Raw genomic sequence first — 18,130 nt, forward strand, 5'->3', positions numbered from 1 at the left:
AGGCTCCAGTCTGGTTCCTGGCATGAGAAATCATTTGATGGAAAAAAAAAAAAAAGTGCTACGGGTAAACGAATCCTCAGGCTACAGAACCTCTACCTGCCAGACCTGCTGGGAGGGAAAATTCACGAGTCCCTGACACCTGCTCAGGGCTGGTCATGAAGACACCCTCTGCTGCTCCCCATCTGTTCCAAATAAAGTCCACATCACAAGTCACCTGTAGCCACTCGCATGCCTGCGTCTCCAGAACCACCTGGGAACACGGCGGCCCTAAGCATCCCCTACTTGCCCTCCTGTGGTTGTGGTTACTTGAGACAGTTTCCAAGACCTTCCGCCTGGAAGGGTTCCTTCCCTCCCCCAGCCACAGAGAGCACAGACGGAGCGCAGATGGAACAGGTTAAGTTTTATTTGGACTTTCAACTTGTTCAGAGAGCTCAGGGGCCCCACCTCCCCTTTCCAGTCCCCCTTCCCTGTTTCCCCTCCCTAGGGGGACACTCAAGGTACAATGCCATGTGTCCCTGGAGTCCTCGGCCCCTTGCCCCCACCCCGACACACCCCCTCCCTCCCCTGCGCTGAGGAGGAGGGGAGGGGTGTGGGGAGGTGGGGGGCCTGGGAGAGTTGGATCAGAATGGTACATGCACTGACCGCAGCGCCCACTGCCCCCGCCCGGGCTGAGACGTGGGAGAGGCTTGCAGTGGAGGAGAGTGGACTCATCGTGGGGCAGCAGGCGCTGGCCTGGGAAGCTCCTCACCTCAGCCCTGGGGACCCCCTGGCCTCCTGCTTACCCATCCTTCTGAGGGTACGACTCTGAGGTAGATTTCACAGAGGGAATGTGGGTCGCTGGGGTGTGGGAAGGGGGTTAGCTCTTTTGAAGTTGATCTCCACAGCACCCTGGGCCCATCCTCAGGTTCTGGCCTGGGAGGCTGGGCTGATGACATCCACCCAGCTAACGGAGGCTGAGTCACACCTGGGCTCCAGGGCACCTGTGGTGTCGGGGCTTGAGGGGGGTCAGGTGGGGGGGCACATCTGCCTTAACAACCTGCACCTTGACGCTGGGGGCTCCAGAAGAAGGGCATGGGCCTGGGAGGCAGACACAGATGGTTCCCCGGCCTGAGGGTCGTGGTGCCTCAACGCAGCCTCTTGGGGCCAGATGCTCCCAATCCTTCAGGGTCCTCCCTCTCCTCTCCCACCCTCCCTATTCCCCAGGGTGGGCTGAGGGGGAAAACAGGGCTGCCCTACAGGGAATGGCAAGAAAACAAGATGCCTCCTTCCCCCAGTGGAGGGGGCGGGGGGGCCATGCCATGAGCTCCAACCTGGCCAGGGGACAGAGGAACAGGCATCAGTGTGCAGGGCAGGCTCTGGGACCCTACAGGGAGGCACTCCCTGGACAGAGCACAGCCTGAGAAAGCTGGCCATCTGGGTAGGGGCTGGGGAGCTTCTGGAGTCTTCTGATACCCTCCCCTCCCCCAGGCCCAAGCACTAGACACCTTCTTGGACCCAACTGTTTGAGAACAGAAAGGCAGAAGGAGAGGCTGGGTAGGATATGCCCCTCCCCATCCCAGCCCATCCCACCTCCCCAGCAGAAGCCAGGGAGCTGGGGAGAGCCTCGGCTGACCTCCCGGGAAGAGCCAGGGCTGAGTGGTGCCTGGACCAGGGGAGACGGCACACACGTTGACTCAGTAGCTAGTGGAGGTATCTGGGGGTCGCAAGGGGCAGGGGCCCCCTACGAGATTCATGCAGCATTCAAAGTGAGTGAGTGAGTGGGGGTGATGGGAGAGGGCGGAGAAACTGCCAGTGGGTGGGGGGAGGCACCCTAGATCTTGCTGTTCTCCAGGTGGGAGTCAATGTGTTTGATGAGGGCATCATCTGGGTACCCGAGTGGGAAACCCAGCTGGCAGAGGGGGCAGCTGCGGATATCAGAGCCCACTGTCTCCATCAGCAGCTGTGGGGAGAGAAAGGAGTTGTTTGTGGTCCACATCTGTCCTTCACAGTCCCCACATCCCAGCTTGCCCTTTCCTAGGTCTCAGGGCAGGGAGCACTGCAGCATGAGAAGGCGTCTGGGCACTTCTTATCCTACATCACCCCCTTCCTCCCCCTCCCTCACCACTTTGCACCAGTTCAGCACCCACTCTCCCAATCCTGGGCATGGTATCCCCAGGTAGTGCTGAATGGGGTGGTAGGTAATGCTCAGCCTGCCAGGATATCTGCAGTAATGAGGGGAGCCAAGACCCAGACATGCCCTCAGAGTGACTCAGACACAGCTCCCTGATAACTCAGAGCAACGGATAACCCTAACAATGTACAGCCCCGAAATAATTTTCTGACTTTGGAATGTATTTTGGTCCTTCCAGGTGGCAAGGGTTGGCTCTGACATCCAGGAAACTCACTATTTCTGTGAAACGATACAGCCCTGAGAAACGGTTGTCTTCTAGGACAGACATTAAAGGGCAGGGGCTCTGAGGCCTGATGAACAGAACTGAATAAGTAGGGCTGTCCCTGTCGGGACCCAAGACCGGATCAGCATGGCCTTCATCACCAATTAATAGCAGATGTTTACTACTGAGCCAGGCACTGTGCAGAGTGCTTTGGGTTCCCCGCCTCCCTCTTTAGAATTCTCTAATGGAACCAGATAATAAATCATTGTCCTCATTTTTCCAGATGAGAAAACTGAGGGCCGAAGAAGACAAGGAAGTTGTCCGAGGTCCCAAAGCTATTAAGTGTTGAAGTCCAGAATCAAAGCAAGGACTGTCACTCTGAAGACTGGGTCTTTAACCATGAAGCTGAACAAGTTTTAAAGAGTGCGGCCCCAATTCAAGCCAACAAAACGCCACTGGAGAGAGCGGGGGACGCGCCGTCCGGGGGAGGAGCGCGGAGTCAAAGGAAGGGGGCCCCGCCCACCAATCAGGTGCGAAGCCGAGGGCGGGGCTCCCGGGTCTACCTGCCAGAGCGCACTCACGTTAATGGACGGCCAGGACTGCGCGTGCTCGGCGTGGGCGTAGGCGGTGGCGGCGGGCGACTCGGGGACCGGGAAGCCCGCGCAGAACGAGGCGCAGCGGATGGCGCCGGCCTCCGGACTGGGCGGACTGGCGGGCACGGCCCACTCCTCCTCCTCCGACGGCTGCTTCTCGAAGCGCAGGCGGATGCCCTCGAAGGCGCGCCGCGGGCTGAGGGGCCGGCCGGGGCCGTAGAGCTCGCCACCGTAGGCCCGCGGCTTGGGCAGCGTGGCCGCCTCGGCCTGCAGCCAGGGCGGGGAGGCGCCCGCGTAGCCCGCGCCCTCCGCCATCTCTGAGTAGCTGCGCCGGCCTTGGAAGCCGGCCTTCACGTGGTGGCTGGGCGGCTTGGCGTAGCCTCGCTCGGCCAGCGTCCTCTCCCCGGGCGGCGGGGGCGGCGGAGGCCGGGGCTGCGGGGCCGGGCAGGTGGGGGGCCCTGGGGAGCGGCGCTGCGGGCTGGGGGACTGACACGGCGGCGGCACCGGCGAGCGGCGCTGCGGGACGGGCGACGGACAGGAGGGCGAGGCCGGAGAGCGGCGCTGCTGGGGCGAGGGGCAGGGGGGCCCAGGGGAGCGGCGCTGGGGGACAGGGGACTGGCACGGGGGGCATGGGGGCGCCGCGCGGGCCGGCGGGGAGTGCGAGGGGCACTGGGGGGCCGGGGAGTGGCGCTGCGACCGCGGCGAGTGCCTCTGGCCTAGGAGAGAAGCAGAGCAGGTCAGGCGAGAGTGCTGGGGGAGAGGCCGTCGGGACTGCGGAGCCCGGGCCTTGCCAGGGACCACTGCCCACCCCCTCTCCTCCCGAGTGGAACGGGCCGGGGCACCGGGGAAGGAAGTGGAGGGTGGCCGCGGCTGCCCTCCGCCCTCTGGGTCCTCTCACCGCCACTCCGGGCCTGCTCCTGCAGCAGCGTCCTCAGGATCCTCCCCTGCAGGGAACTCAGCTCCCGAAGCCGGCCAAGCTCCTCTGTCAGCTCCGTGTAAGCCAGCGCCAAGTTCACCCTGAAGGATACCCAGTCACCCGGGTCAAGGCTTGACCGCAGCCTGCCCCGACCCTCAGGTCAGAGGGCAGAGAGTGAGGAGAAGGGAAGTGGGTTTACTGTCACAGCTGTGGAGGAAGAACGGCCTCTGCCCTGGCATCTGGCCCTACCCTCCCAGACCCTCCTACCCCCGCTGCAGAAATTCTCTTGGGCATTAAGGGCCACCTCAAAGGGGAACCTCTTCCAAGGGGTTCCCTACACCTTACCTGGGGCTAGGGCAGTGGTTCCCAGACTATGGGTTGGGGGGGTGCTGGAGCCCTCAGTGATTTCAAGGGCTCCCTGAATCTGTGTATTCACTGAGCATTGTCTGTGGCCTGAACACATCTCATACAGGTATGTGTGAATGTGCTTCTAATCTGTGCAGAAACTGGTGACAAAACAGATTCATCAAAAAGCTGCACTGAATTTATAGTAGCTTTTGTTGCTGTGAGTTTTCTCAAAGTATTCATACTAATACTTTGTGAAGTACAATCTGCATGTGGGGGCGGGGGGCCAGAGGAGTTCTCACCTTTGGAAGATTAGAGACCGCTGTTGCACAGCCTACGAAGAGCCCCATTCTGTAAGTGAAGACATGGCCTCCTGGCTTGGCAGAGGTGCCAACTGATACACTGGAACCCAAGTATGCCTAGGTCCACTGCTTTGCTCCTTTCAGCCTTGCAACTCCCAGGACCACCAGGGAGCCCTTTACCTGGAGATCTCTGTGAACAGCTATTGTGCCTGGCACACCTCCAGGGGGCACCACTCATGTTAAGCATCTAACAAAAGTTGCCTTATTCTGGAACTTCACTGGGAGTTCCTCAAACGTAGAGATTATCATCACTCTGTTCGTATTGCCAGCATCTTGTCCAGGATCTGGTACCCAGTAGCTGTTCAGTAAGTCAATATTGAATTGAGCCTCTCTTACCATTTTTCTTTTTTGTTCCCTTTGTTCTTTTCTTTTCTGCCAGGCCATGCAGCATGCAAGATCTTAGTTCCCTGGCCAAGAATTGAACCTGTGCCTCTTACTGTGGAAGTGTGGAATCTTAACCACGGGACCACCAGGGAAGTCCCTCTTCTTCCCTTTTTTTCCTCCCACTTCCTGCGCAGGCCTCCAGGGCACCCACCCTCCTGGAGCTGGAACAGACTCAGCAAAGACTTCAACCACTTCCTTTTCTCTCCCTTTCTCTTTGGGTCCCTTTGACCCAGAATAGCTGAATGAAAGTTACCATTCTCAGCATTGCCCCTCCTCTCTTTCCCACCCCAGCCTGCACACCTCCAGGGAGCCCGTCCTGACATCACAGGAGACTCTGCCATGGCCTTGGGTCACCACTTTCATCTCTGACCTGGGCCTGGACAGAGCTGGGGAGGCAGGGGATATTGTTTCCCCAGATCTTGCCCCCTCACCCAATCCAGAAGGGACTCTGGAACTTTGTGGAAGTTGGAGCTGGAGGGGAAGTGGCAGGCAGAGGCTTGGCCACTCCAGAGGGATTTTGTCTTGGGGAGGCGGGGGGGGGGGAGGTTGCCCCAGTAGCTGGGAGGCAAGGAGGGGGCCCTGCTCTCATCTCATGGTAATGGGACATGTAAGAGAGGATCCGTGTGAACGGGAGGGAGCAAAGGGAGGTGTGAGGCCAGTGTGATGAGTGAGGAACAGGGTGAGTGAGTGAGTGTGTGTGTGTGTGTCTGACCAACCCCGGAGAAGAGGACGGGAAGTCGTGAGGTTAGGGCTTCAGAGGGCAGGAAAAGCCGAGGTGCAGCGGGTAGATGGTGACTGAACTCCCTCGCTCTCGCCTTGTTCTCTCACTAATCCTGGGGCAGAGCTGGGTGGAGGGGGAGCCCCTCCCACAACAAAACTATTTTTAACCCATCTGGGCCAAAGCCAAATTATTACAAACAGGCTGCGATTCTGGGGAACAACCCCACTTCTTAGGGAGGGAGAGTGCCCTCTATCAGTCTGATGGTGGACAGGGGTGGAGAGGAACAGAGGGAAGGAGTCCTTTGGGGAGGCTTTGCCAAGGTGCTGCATCCTCCGTCCCATCTTATCTCAGCCCTCGGGTGTCCTATGTCCCCCACCCTCCTCCTTTAGCATGGGTCTATGGGAAGGAACGGCATCACCCTCATCAGACTGAGAGGTCCGGTCTATGGCCCATAGTAAATTGGGGACTTTCCAGTGGAAGGCTCCCTGCTTCAAACCAAGGGGATCTGAGGGCCAGAGCTGCACCTCCTCCCTCAGACTGGGGGCCTTCCGGACAATCATGCTAACCCCCCAGTGGTGAGGGCAGGAGGGGGCTCTGGGCAGGTCACAGATGGAACATCCCCTCTGACCGAGCAGCCGGTTTCTCTCCGCATCTGCTTTCACTGCCTATCTCAGGTGACAGATACAGGTCGTCGCCTTCACACCCTGCTTCAGAGATCTCACCTGCCACACTCAGTTGCCAGGCCCCATCTCTCCTCTGCCTGCCTTCCTCCCCTTGTCAGGAGCTACCCCAGTTTCCAGCACCGAGTTCCTGGCACTCTCCTCGCAGCAAAATGGACAAGGCAGCAGGAAATGGAAGGGAGAAGGACCTAGCCCAGGATGCCCAGCCCCTCTTCCAGCTCTGCCCCCGCCTACCGTGTCCTCTAGGAGCTCCAGGCAGCCCTCAAAACTGCTTCTGAGACCCTGGGCAAGGTTAGGGGGACCAGACCTGATGCTCCAAGGCACTGTGAGACCTCCCTCCTGCATTGGGTGACTACCCACCTCAAGATGCACAGGCCTGGGCTGCTAAATACGCTAATGACCTGAATGACTCACGTTAGAAAACACTGCCAATTCAGTGGAAAAAAAATCTCAACTTCACAACACAACCAAGAGTCGCATGCATGCACCTGAATACACATTCCGCTTCCTGGCCCACACCTGAGTGCTATTTTCCACCATCACGGCTGTTTGGGAAGGTTGGGTCAGGTGAATGGCAGCAGATGCCTGCATCTGGGTGCTTCCTCATTGCTTAAATTATGGGGGACAAGTTCCGTCTGAGTCTCTCAGAACTTGGGAAGCACCCAGAAAAGAATCATAATCTGTATGAGCCCTTATCAGAGGCCAGGCATTGTGCTAAGAACTTAGTCTTCAGGACAACCCTGCAGTGTTGGCCGGCTTGTTACCTCCATGTTACAGATGAGAAAACTGAAGCTTACAGAGGTTAAGTCAGTTGACCAAAGTCAGAAAGCCTAGTAATAGTGGAGTTGCTAGAATGGGAGCTCTGGTCTCCTGGATGCTGAAGTCGAGGCTATTCATTACTCAGGTATCAACTGCCTTCCAAAAGGATCAGGGAAGGGGGAAAGGATAGGTGGGAAGGCAACAGAAGGCTAAGAAGAGGAGAAAGAGGCTGAGGACCTCCAAAGTGGCCTGGGATCCCTGAGCATCACCAGCCCTGCCTGGGGAGGGGAGAGGAAGGTGCTTGACACGTGTGGAAGTGGAAGGACAGAGTTTATATTAAGAGGCCTGCTCAAGGTCACAGAGCAATAGTGGTACAAAGCAGGGACTCAAACAGGCTCTTGGCACCTCAGCCTGCTGAGCTGGCACCTTTGGAGAAGCCAGAGTACAAATGGCAGTGCTGGCAGGAAAGAGGGCTCCCAGCCCCTGTACATCATTCTACCCTCTGTTGACTTATCCTTTCATTCTTTCTTTCAACGAATAATTCAGGGAGTTCAGCAACTCATGTGGAAACAATCATCTTCACTGTTATTGATAAAGCTACAGAGATGAGAAAGGTTAGAGACCTAAGCATCTGCCTCTGTAGAAGGCCTCTTTCTGCCCCAAACCAGCTGGGAGACACATGGGCTTCTGAGTGCAGTGTCTTCCTGGTTCACTGGGTGCCCTGTGATGCGCTGGAGCCTCCATGAGGATGCAGATGTGGCAGGGTCAAGATTCAGGCTAGCACTGCGTCATGGGATTAGAACTAAGGACAGGCTCGAGGTCAGGATTAAGGCTGGGGTCAGGATGAGGGATAGGGGTTACAGGCAGGGATGGGATCAGGATCAGAGCTGGTCATGTGGTCAGAATCCCTGGCTGACAGAATCAGGAGGAAAACAGAAATCCAGCATTCCCAGCTCCCCCATCCTTGCCCATAGCTGCCCGAGCTGCCCCCCAGCCACATCACCCTTGCAGGGGCATTTAAGGACCAAACTTTCCACTACCCACAGGCACACCCAGCACTAGTCTTCCCGCCCGGCCTGACCCTCAGGGAGGGACCACAGGCACCCGGCCGTGGAGCGGACTTGAGGTTGCGGGCTGGGGGGAGGAGGAAGTCGCTTGCAACAACCCAGCGATCTACCACTTCCTTTCAGGCGCCTTGAGCCCCTTCACTCTCCTCGACCAGCTATGACTTGCGGTCCACAGAGCCCGGCTCTTCATGGCAGCCCCTGCCACGCTTCCAGCTCAGCCAGATGGTCTTTGTGTCTAGAAAGCCTCCCCAGATGCAGCTAAATGGAGAAGTTTCACAGCAGGGTTGGAATCAGAGTCCTCCTCCAGGCTGGGGGCCCACAGATCCCAGTTTGCCCAGGGCTGTCCTGGTTGACAGGAGTCACCTGGCAGAATTATTAATAGGACCTCCTTTCACTTTCAAAACCGATCAGTCAGCAAATCATCGGGCTGCTCCTCGTATAAGGACCTCCTACCTGGACAAGAATTTGAACCATAAAAACACCACAGAAGGGCTATTACTCCATCGTTTCACGACCTGCTTGGTATTTGCACTTAAATTCTCTGATTACTTCTTTGTACCCTGATTTGCTCAGGGGACAACACTGTCACATGGTTTTTGGTGAGACTCAAATGAGATTTTATAGGTAAACTGCCTCACACGGTGTCTGGAATGAGGACTCGGGGAAACGCCTAGGAGATGGGAGGTGAAAAGGGGAAACCAGTTTTGATCCATTTAAGGAGATACCAGCTCAATGAGTTTGGTTTGAATGAGGGGAGGATGTGGTGTTCCTCATCGAGGGAGAGAGCGTGGGTAAGAGCTGCTCTCTGCCTCCCTGGCAGGGAGAGGGTCAGAGGTGGTTCAAGGCCCACCAACCCCTCAGACCACAGGTGGGCGTGGTGGGCCCCCGACTTCAGAACCCCTCCCCACCCTTGGGGAGCCCCGAGGCTGCAAGTGCTCAGGGCTTCAGTTCTGTGGGCCGGGCGTCCGGGCTGAAGGAAATTTGAAAGAAAGGAAGTAGGGAGGGTGAGAAGCGTGAAGGGGGAGGCCCTGGGCCTGCTGGCTCTGGGGCATGAGGCTGAGCTCAGGGTACACGGGGGTCTCCGACTTCCGTCCTGACCCCCCTACACTGCCCTTGACCTCTGTGCAGAGTTTCCATCCTCTCTCTCTCAGAGTTCACACTTCTCCCCTACCACTAACCGCAGCCCACGCAGAGGCTTGTGGGCGGAGAGAGGAGTGGGGGGGTGGTGGGCGGAAAAGCACCAGGCTGCAACACTGAGCCCCCCATGTTGGGGAAAAAGGCCTATAGTTTTCCCCCTCATCACTCGTGCTGAACCCCCATCTTCTCACAGTGCTCCCCTCATGGGTGAGCCCTCGCCTTCACCGGCCCTGCGTCCCCTCACTGAGCCCCTTCTAGAAGCCCCCTCTCCACAATGGCCCTTCCACCCTCAGTGCTAGCCACACCCTCAGGAAGGCCGCACTTAGGACCTGAGACCCTGAGTAGGCCAGAGGAGGGGGGCCATGGGTCTGCACCTCTTGCTTGGCTGGGACCCTTTTGGTCTCCACTTCCATCTCTTCCTTCATGACTGCCTTTAGCCCCTGGTCACTGAAGGTGGGTCACCTTCAGGGGCTCTTCCCCTGGGCACTGACCACATGGCTGGGAAATCTTGCCCCGAGGTCAGATTTGGAGGGCGGCAGTCTGGTCTGGGTGCCCATTTTCAGAGGAACACTGATGATGGGCTTGTGAACCAGGGGCTGGGATGGGGGAGCCTGGAAACCCTGGGGCTGAGACTGCCTCCAGGCCTGGCCCCTCAGCACCAGGAGGCCTCACAGAGGGGAATTAATAGAGGCAGCAGCAGTACGGGGGAAGCTATGTGAACAGCCGGGACTCCCACGGTAAAAGTGACGACCACCCTGGAGGCATCCACGCCAAGGAGGGGGAGCACCTCTCGGGATACAACGAGTTCCCACCGAGGCATGGGCTGGACTCAGGAACCTCTCTGGCCCCCTCTTCCGCCTTCACACTTCCATGCGGATAACCCACCTCAGCTATCCTCTCCTGGAAGGCCCACATGTAAAATTCCCACGCGCCTGAAGGGTCAGGCAGAAGTAGAAGGAAAGGGAGGGGCTGGTGCGGGGAAGGGAGCTGAGAGCAGGTGACTGAGGCCTCCTCAGGTGGGAGGACAGGGGAGGGAGCACTCGGGAAGCAGCTTATTACCAAAAGGAGCTGAGCTTATAAGAAAATAAAACTACCGGGGGAGTGAGGACTTCCTCTGAGAATTAACTCTTGCCAAGCTGGGGCTGTCCAGAGATGCTCGGCCTGAAAGGCCCGGCTGGCTCCAGGGGCAGAAGTCTGCGAGGCCGTGACGCAGAGTCCAAACCATGGAGACCCAGGGGAGGAGCTGGAGGTCACCTCTGGTAGGACCAGCCTGGAGCAGAGCCCAGATCCCTCTGGCTAAGAGACAGGGTGGGGATAGGTACCTTGTAGGGGGGAGGAAAAGGGGCTATTCTGGCAAGGGCGAGTGGCATGGATGGCACGACCTCCAGAGGCATCCGTGGGACGGGTTCTCTTTTACCCACTCACTCACTCGGCCCCTGGGGACGTGCCACCTCTTCTCGGCCTCCCCCACATCACCTTCCACTCACATCCCTCAGCAGTGATGGACTGCTGAGCCTGGGAGGGAAACCTGGGCCCAGAGAGTTGAAATCAGCAAAGCTGAGCCACTCGGCATCCCCGGAGGGGTCCCTGAGATTCGAAGCCTGGCTGTTCAGACTTCAGCCAAAAAAAAAATCCTCTCTCTGGGTTCAACCTCTTGAGGGAGGCTTCTCTACTGGTCTTCTGGGAGGGAGGTGGATTCAGTGAGCCATAAAGGGAGCTACGGTGTGACTTTGGGGGCAAGTTAGGATTCTAGAACAAGTATGTGTATGTGTGTTTTCCGGGTCTGGGCATACAGGCTAGGACAGGCTCTGAGCCCCAGCCACAAGCTAGGGTGGACCCTCTCTGCAGAGGCCCCTAACAGTGAGGAGTCCCACCCATTAGTCCCACAAACTAGGTTCTCACTCCCCAGCTATCACAGCTCCACCCAGGTCCTCACCCCAGGGTGCAGGGGGAGGTGAGGGTACCCCTGACTGACCAGAAGCAGGCAGGAGGGTGAGGAGGCCCAGGGGGTCCCGGAGCCGGGTGTGTGTGTGCTGGAGGCTTGGCTCCTGCCCTCTCCAGGCCTCAGTCCTCCCCACCAATGAAAGGATGGAGTCTGCGTTACACTCCTCATCTTGTGGGGGGAAGGCTTAGGCGGAAGGAGGTTTGTGCTCTATTTCTCAGAAAGTGGGAGAGGGTGAGTTCGGGTGCGGATGTGAGAGGCGCCAGGCTCACTGCTGCCAGGCTGTGTGCACTCTCTCCCTGGCTGCCCAGTGCTGCCCCACGACTAGGCGCCCCACTGACACAGCACCCTTCCCACCTACTGCTGGTTCTCTTTAATGGCAGGATCCCCAAGAGACGCCCCAGCCTAATAGGTTCTCATTCCCGGCTTGCTGCTGCATGAACTCAAGGAAGTCTGTCCTCTCCTAAGTCTCTGCTTTCTCTCTCCTGAGGTAGGAGACAAGGTACCACAATCCTGAAAGAAACCATCATCTCCTTCCTCCCTGTCAGGGAGGAGCTGGTTAACCCAACTGGCTGGGCCTTGTTCTTGGGATAGAAAATGAGTCCCAGAGAGACCCAAAACTCACCAGAGGATGCAACACAGCAGCAAAGCTGCCAAGGAAGTCTCTCCCAACCCAACACCTCGACAAGACACAGGCCTGGGTGCCAGAGAAAGCAGAGGGAACCTCCAAGAACCTGAGCATGCCAGAACCTTGCCTCCTTCCCTGTGAAGGACGCAGAGCCACACAAACAACCCAAAACACAGCCCTGACTGCTTGGAAGACAGGTCCCCTAAACAGTGCGGAGGGGGCGGAGTGAACCAAAGAGGGAACCTGGAAAATGCCACCCCCTGGGTTGCAGAGGTTAAGAGGAAGAGGATTACAAAGTGACTTACTGATCATCCCCAACTCTTTTCACCCACGCCATGTCCCGTTCCGACTGGTTGGAGGCTAGATCCTAAGGGAAAGATGGAACAGTCAGACCCCAACCTCACTGGCTGGGACCTCCCTTCTTTACTATTCCCAGGGCTGGTCTGTACTCAGTGAGGAAACCCCTGATCTCTGTTAAGAGTTCCTTCCAGCAGCTCCCAGCGCTCCACAGGTGCCAGAGCAGGGGCCTGGGGTTGGTGCCCCCGCTTTTACCTGGGCCCGGGTCTCCTGCAGCTGCTTCAGCTCCCCCTGCAGCCGCTCACACTCGGCCTGGAGCTGCTCCTCCCGAAGCTGAGCCCCCCGGGCCTCTCCCTGGGCAGCCTCCAGGGCCTCTTCCAGCCGCCGCCGCTCCAGTTCACTCATACTCGGCGTGGCGCCTGGCCAGCCTGCTACAGAGGAAAGGACAATGTCACGCTGGAACCAGCTGCTGGGCGCCCTCCACCCACTCCCAGATCAACACAAAGTGAAACAGGTGAGAACTGCAGCGTGAGGGTTCCAGCCAGCCCAGGATGACAGATAAACCTCTACTGAGAGCAGAGGGCAGTGATGGGCTGAGTTGCTTTTTCTAACCTTCCTGGAGGTCAGGGGAGAGATAAGACCGGCTTTGGAAGAGTTTCCCTGGTCAGACTCTCATCTGCAAGCATCCTTAGGGGCCTCTCCCAATCACAACCAAAGACAAGCAGGGGGACTCTGGGTGGGGCCGCCCTCTGCTGGCATATATAGGAATTGCAGGAGGAGCCTGTGAATGAAGGATTTAAGGGCAGGATGTCAGTTGGGAGAACCTGGAGTAATAGTGGTGAGGTGAGGGGACAGTTGGTAAGGAGGGATGAGGTGATTATCGGAGAAATTTAAGACAGTATAAGCTGAGCGTGGAAGAACTGATGCTTTTGAACTGTGGTGTTGGAGAAGATTCTTGAGAGTCCCTTGGACTGCAAGGAGATCAAACCAGTCAATCTTAAAGGAAATCAGTCCTGAATATTCATTGGAAGGACTGATGCTGAAGCTAAAGCTCCAATACTTTGGCCACCTGATGCGAAGAGCTGACTCATTAGAAAAGAGCCTGATGCTGGGAAAGACTGAAGGCAGGAGGAGAAGGGGACGACAGAGGATGAGATGGTTGGACGGCATCACTGACTCAATGGACCTGAGTCTTGAGCAAGCTCTGGGAGATGGCGAAGGACAGGGAAGCCTGGCGTACTGCAGTCCATGGTGTCACAAAGAGTCGGACATAACTGAGTAACTGAACTGAACTGACTGGGGTGTTGACTATCAATCTGAAACCCTGGAAGTGTCCAATGGGGTTGAAATGGGGGGCTGGCAGGGGGGACTTCGGAGTATGGAAATCAGGGGTCACCGAGATCTCACCGTGACTCAAGCCGGATCCCCCTCTCAGTGCCAAGTAGTGAAGGTCCAGATCAGCACAGGGCGGGGCAGGCGCAGGTGGGGGGCTCAGGCTGGGGAAGTCTACATCCCGGAGGCCTTGCTGCTGCCGCAACTGCTGCTCCAAACCACAGATCTGCCGCAGGTGGGTCTCCACCAGGGCCCGCTATAGAGGGAGAAAAGGGCGTGAGGATCTGCACCAGACCAGGGCACCCCAATGGGCTCCCTAAACCCAGGACTTCCCCATGTCTGGGTGTCCATCACCCCTCTAAACTGAGCAGAGGCCCCAGGTCACACATTCCAACTCCACTCTCCAAGTGGCCATGAGTACAAGGTCCCTCCCATCAACTGCAATGCAGATGTTTCTGGCTACTGCCCCTTGCAAGGTCACAGTTAATGCCTCTTCCCTGTCACTAACACGCAGAAACACTTCTAAAAATACTCAGCCCCCTATCCAAACACTGCCGACCCCTCAAGAGCATAAAAGCTTCCATTCGTATGTGTGGTGTAACTACTCTGGGCTTTGTTTACCTCATCTGTAACATGGGGCTAACCACACCTACCTCTGAAGTCAGTTTGTTACAAGGATTAAAATCAGTAAATATACCTGAAGAGATAAGAATTATGCCTGGCACACAGGTAAATGCCATGTAAGTGTTTGCGATTAAGTCAAGGCATTTTTACATGAATGTCCCATAACAGCTCAGCAAGGTTGTTATTATTTGCCTCACTTCTCAGAGGCAGGACAGAAGCTAAGTGACTTGACCCAGGTCATAGCTAGGAGTCAGTAAGAGACCATGTCTCCTGATTGACACCTGCCCACTTGCTGACCGGCATGGCCATACCGTGACTTAGAATCACACACAGGCCAAGGCCCATCCCAGCAATCACAAACACTTCCAGTCCCCTCTGCCCCCACCCATACAGCCTTCCAGCACAGTGCTATAGGCATAGGGTCAACCCAGCATGAGACCCAAACATACACACAGACTCACAGTGTTCTACAGGGCCACTCACATAGTCATCTGTCACTGCAGAGTCAGGATGTACACAGAGTTGCTCACAACTTGTATGACACACACAACCCCACTCACCAGACGTGGACACTCACAGACAGACATGAACAATGCGGAGTGCGTACCACAAGCACATAGCCAAGGTCACACCCTCAAGCACCCAGGCTCCCTGGACCTCACCATCTCTCCCAGCTCCGTCTCCAGGTCATTCTTCTCCACGCAGAGCTTCTCGTAAGCCTGGATCATCTCCCCAAGCTGTTCTTCCTGCTCCTTGTTTTTCTGCAACTGGATGAGGCCCAGAGAGGGTAGAGGGCAGCCACAGTCAGGCCCACCTTGACTTGGGGGCAGAGCAGCACCCTGTGCCTCCCACCCCCACTGCCAGCACCCAGTGGAAGGGCAAGTGGAGTTGAAGCTGGTACTATGGAGGGCCATGGCCATCTCTGATCAAAGAGATGGAAGGCCAGAGGCTGGGGTTGGGGATTATCAGAGGTGGGTTGGAGCAAAAACTCAGGGAGGGCTCACCTCATGCTGGAACTGGTTGAGCCGTTGCTGCAGGCTGACTTTCTCCACCTCCAGCAGGGAACCATCCTTGATTTCATATAGAGAGAAACCATGCTCCTCCCCAAAGTCACTGATCAGTGGGTACTGCAAATGAGGCAGGCCCTCAGAAGAGCTTCAGCCTAGCTGTGTCCCCATCCCACAACCTGACTCAGAGTTCTAGCCTCTCCCTCCCAGCTCCAGTGGGATCTGTTCATCCCGATTCCCATGGCCCAGAAGGCGTCTCCCACAAACCAGATCTTTTTAGATCTAAGGTCTAGTGTTCCTGAGAGGAATCCTCCTGATCCCTTCCTGATTGGTGCTGGGCTCTCCAGAGTCCCCATCCATCCAGAGCAGCCACAACCCTCATGAGGGATCCTCGAGTGCCCCATACCCCTCTTTTGGATCCCTGGAGTCTCTGCTGGATCTCCAGCAGCCCCCTCCCCTGCCACACACACAGTCAGACCCCCATCACCCCCAGGTTCTGACCTTAATCTCGTAGACTTTGAGGCGGCGGCGGAGGGTGGCATTCTCCCTCTCCAGGCCCCCCAGCCTCTCCTTGATGTCTCCATAGGCCGTGATCAGGGCAAAGTGGGAGGCAGAGCACATGTCCTCCCCCAGCGAGGGGTCTCCAGGGGCATCCAGCCACACCTCACTGGGCCCCAGGGCCTCCTGGGTCAGGATGCTGATGTCATCCTCAAACATGGACTCCATGGCAAGGGCCTGGGCCGCGGCCCGCCCTGGGCCTCCTGGGAGAGCAGGAGCAACGGTGGGGAGGGGGGCCCAGAGCTTGTCCCAACACCCCTTGTCCTGGCCTGAGGAGCTCTGTGGCCAGCTGAGATGCAACCTGTGTCTCACAGTTCCCTCCCAGCCCCATCTTCCCTTCTCTGCTGCCCTGGGGAAGGGGCTGGGACCAGAGGCAAGTAAGACTTGCGGGGGACAGGGGGAGCGGTGACAAATAAGGACAAGTAAGCGAAGCCAGAAGCAGAGAAGGACTCTTTCAGGAACCCAGGGAGACCTGTGGACAGGAGAGCGCTGCCTTCCCAGCACAGGGGGCCCAGATGAGGCCTGCCTTGACTGACTTCTCAGACCCCTCCCCACCCCAGGCCTCACTTCCCCAAATACCTCTCTGACAAGCTCCTCATGCCCGGCCTCGGCACCCCTGGCTCCTCCCTAAGGAAGGCCCAGTGCTTCTGGGAGGGAGGGTCAGCCCCACCACTGTCGGCACATCCTCTGCTGGGCCCCCGCCCAACTTCCCAGCTTCCTCCTGTAGGATCCCAGAGTTCAGGAAAAGGAAGCACCTCCCCAACTCACACTGGGTTTGTGGCAACCCTCCAGGCCCTCCTCACCCCTGACCTGGGACCCACAGGAAGTCCTCCGCTGAGTGTCTGAGGGAACACAGAAGGGAAGGGGGCTCTGGGAGAGGGCCGCCAGGCTCAGGTGAAGAGGCCAAAGAATTCCTAAGCCCGGCCTGTGTGCCAGCACACAGGGAAGTGGGGAGCCTTGGGAGGGGGCAGGAATGACTCAGGGCTCCCGAAAGAGTAGGCGAGGGGGTGCGTGTGTACTTCTCCTGGCCCTGTTTATGAATGTGTGTCTGTGGCTGGCATGTGTGGGGGGAGTGTGTGTGTCTGTGAATGAGTGTAGGTGTGTCATAGTCAATGAGCGCCTTAAGCGGGGATGCAGGCGGGGGTCGGATGGAGGGGGAAGTGACCGGGAGGCCGTGAGTGTTTGTGTGTGCGTGTGTGCACGCGTGCGTGAGCGTGTGTGAAGGGTGGGCACGTTCGGGGCCGTGTGTCACGTGAGGCACTATGGGAATGTCCGAGGTGTGCGCGCGCGCCGGAGCATGTGTGCGCGTAAGAGAGGGGGCTCCCGAGGTGTGAGTTGCGGCAGTGGGGTCCGCGACCTCCCAAAGCCCGGCAGCAAAAAGCCTTGGGTGGAGAGGACTCGGGCCCAGGCCTCAACACCGCCCCGCATTAAGTGCCAGGGAAACGCGTGTGACCGGGTCTGAGTAAGAAGTGTGTGCGCGTGTTTGTAGGGCTGGCCCCACCTTTAACCCTCTCCTCTCCAAGCCTATCCCCTCTCCCCCAGTTCCGCTCACCAGCGCTCACCACACCCCCGACCCCCGGCCCGCCACCTCGAGCCCAACCCCACGAGCTGGGGCTCTGCCGCTAGGGCGATCGCGACCCGCGTTTGCTTCCTCTGCATTCTCTCCCTTCGGCCCAGCGGCCCCGCGCGAGCGCGACGACAGGCGGATGGGGAAGGGGTGCCTCCTCGGCCCGGGCCCCTTCTGCGGCCCCTTTAAGAGCCGCCCTTTAAACCCCTTTAGCTCGGCCGACAGAAATTGTCGCCCCTCCCCTCTCAGAGGCCGAGACCAGGCAGCCCCCTCCCCCACTGCCGCCGAGCCCCGGGCCCCTAGTTCACCTCCCGGGGCCGGGGAAGGGGCTCCGGACGCGGTGCGGCCTGAGAAGCGGCGGAGGAGGGGGGAAAGGGGGAATGCGAACGGCCGACGCCGGACCCTTCCCCTCCCCGCTACCCTGGACCAGCTGCGGGCCAACCTCCTCTCCAGCCCACCCCCGCGACCCCCGGGGGCCGACCCTAGGCGCCGCTCCCCTCCCCCCGCCCAGCCCTGCCGGGACTCACAGCTGCTGCCGGTTCCTGCTGGTAATCGCAGCTTACCCCCTCCGCCTGCTCCCTCCCCAGACGGGCACCGGTGCCCCCACCCCCCTGGCACCGCGCTCCGCTCTCGCCCTGTCGCCGCCGCCGGGTCTCTCCCCACCCCCCACCCCTCCCCCCAGCCCCCCTCCCTCGCTCCCGCCCCGCTCCTCCTCCGCCGCCGCCGCCGCCGCCTCCTCCTCCCCGGCTGCTCCGGGTTTCTCTGGCTGGGAAGGCGCCACGGACCCCGCCGCGGCCACCACCACGTGGCGAGGGGCGGCCGGCCCCCGCCGTGCGACC

At 58.5% G+C, this 18,130-nt stretch overlaps 1 protein-coding gene across 3 annotated transcripts; it reads right to left on the bottom strand.

The window, feature by feature from the left end:
- Positions 1-376: 376 nt before the first annotated feature.
- On the bottom strand, positions 377-17,956 carry TBKBP1 (TBK1 binding protein 1). 3 transcript variants are annotated; one of them, XM_043904346.1, is made up of 10 exons: positions 17,819-17,956; positions 15,668-15,927; positions 15,164-15,286; positions 14,822-14,926; positions 13,611-13,791; positions 12,459-12,631; positions 12,212-12,273; positions 3,864-3,982; positions 2,954-3,681; positions 377-1,939 (listed from the first exon to the last, which is right to left on the bottom strand). In XM_043904346.1, exons 2-10 carry the CDS (start codon positions 15,890-15,892, stop codon positions 1,811-1,813), a joined length of 1,845 nt encoding a protein of 614 aa, XP_043760281.1. In that variant the 5' UTR covers positions 15,893-15,927; positions 17,819-17,956; the 3' UTR covers positions 377-1,810. The 3 variants fall into 3 exon arrangements, with proteins under 3 accessions (XP_043760281.1, XP_043760279.1, XP_043760280.1); XM_043904344.1 differs by having other exon boundaries at positions 12,459-12,634; XM_043904345.1 differs by lacking the exon at positions 17,819-17,956 and adding an exon at positions 16,304-17,651 and having other exon boundaries at positions 12,459-12,634.
- Positions 17,957-18,130: the final 174 nt, after the last annotated feature.

This window comes from Cervus elaphus, chromosome 5 (genome assembly GCF_910594005.1).
Source record: "Cervus elaphus chromosome 5, mCerEla1.1, whole genome shotgun sequence".
NCBI lineage: Eukaryota > Metazoa > Chordata > Mammalia > Artiodactyla > Cervidae > Cervus > Cervus elaphus.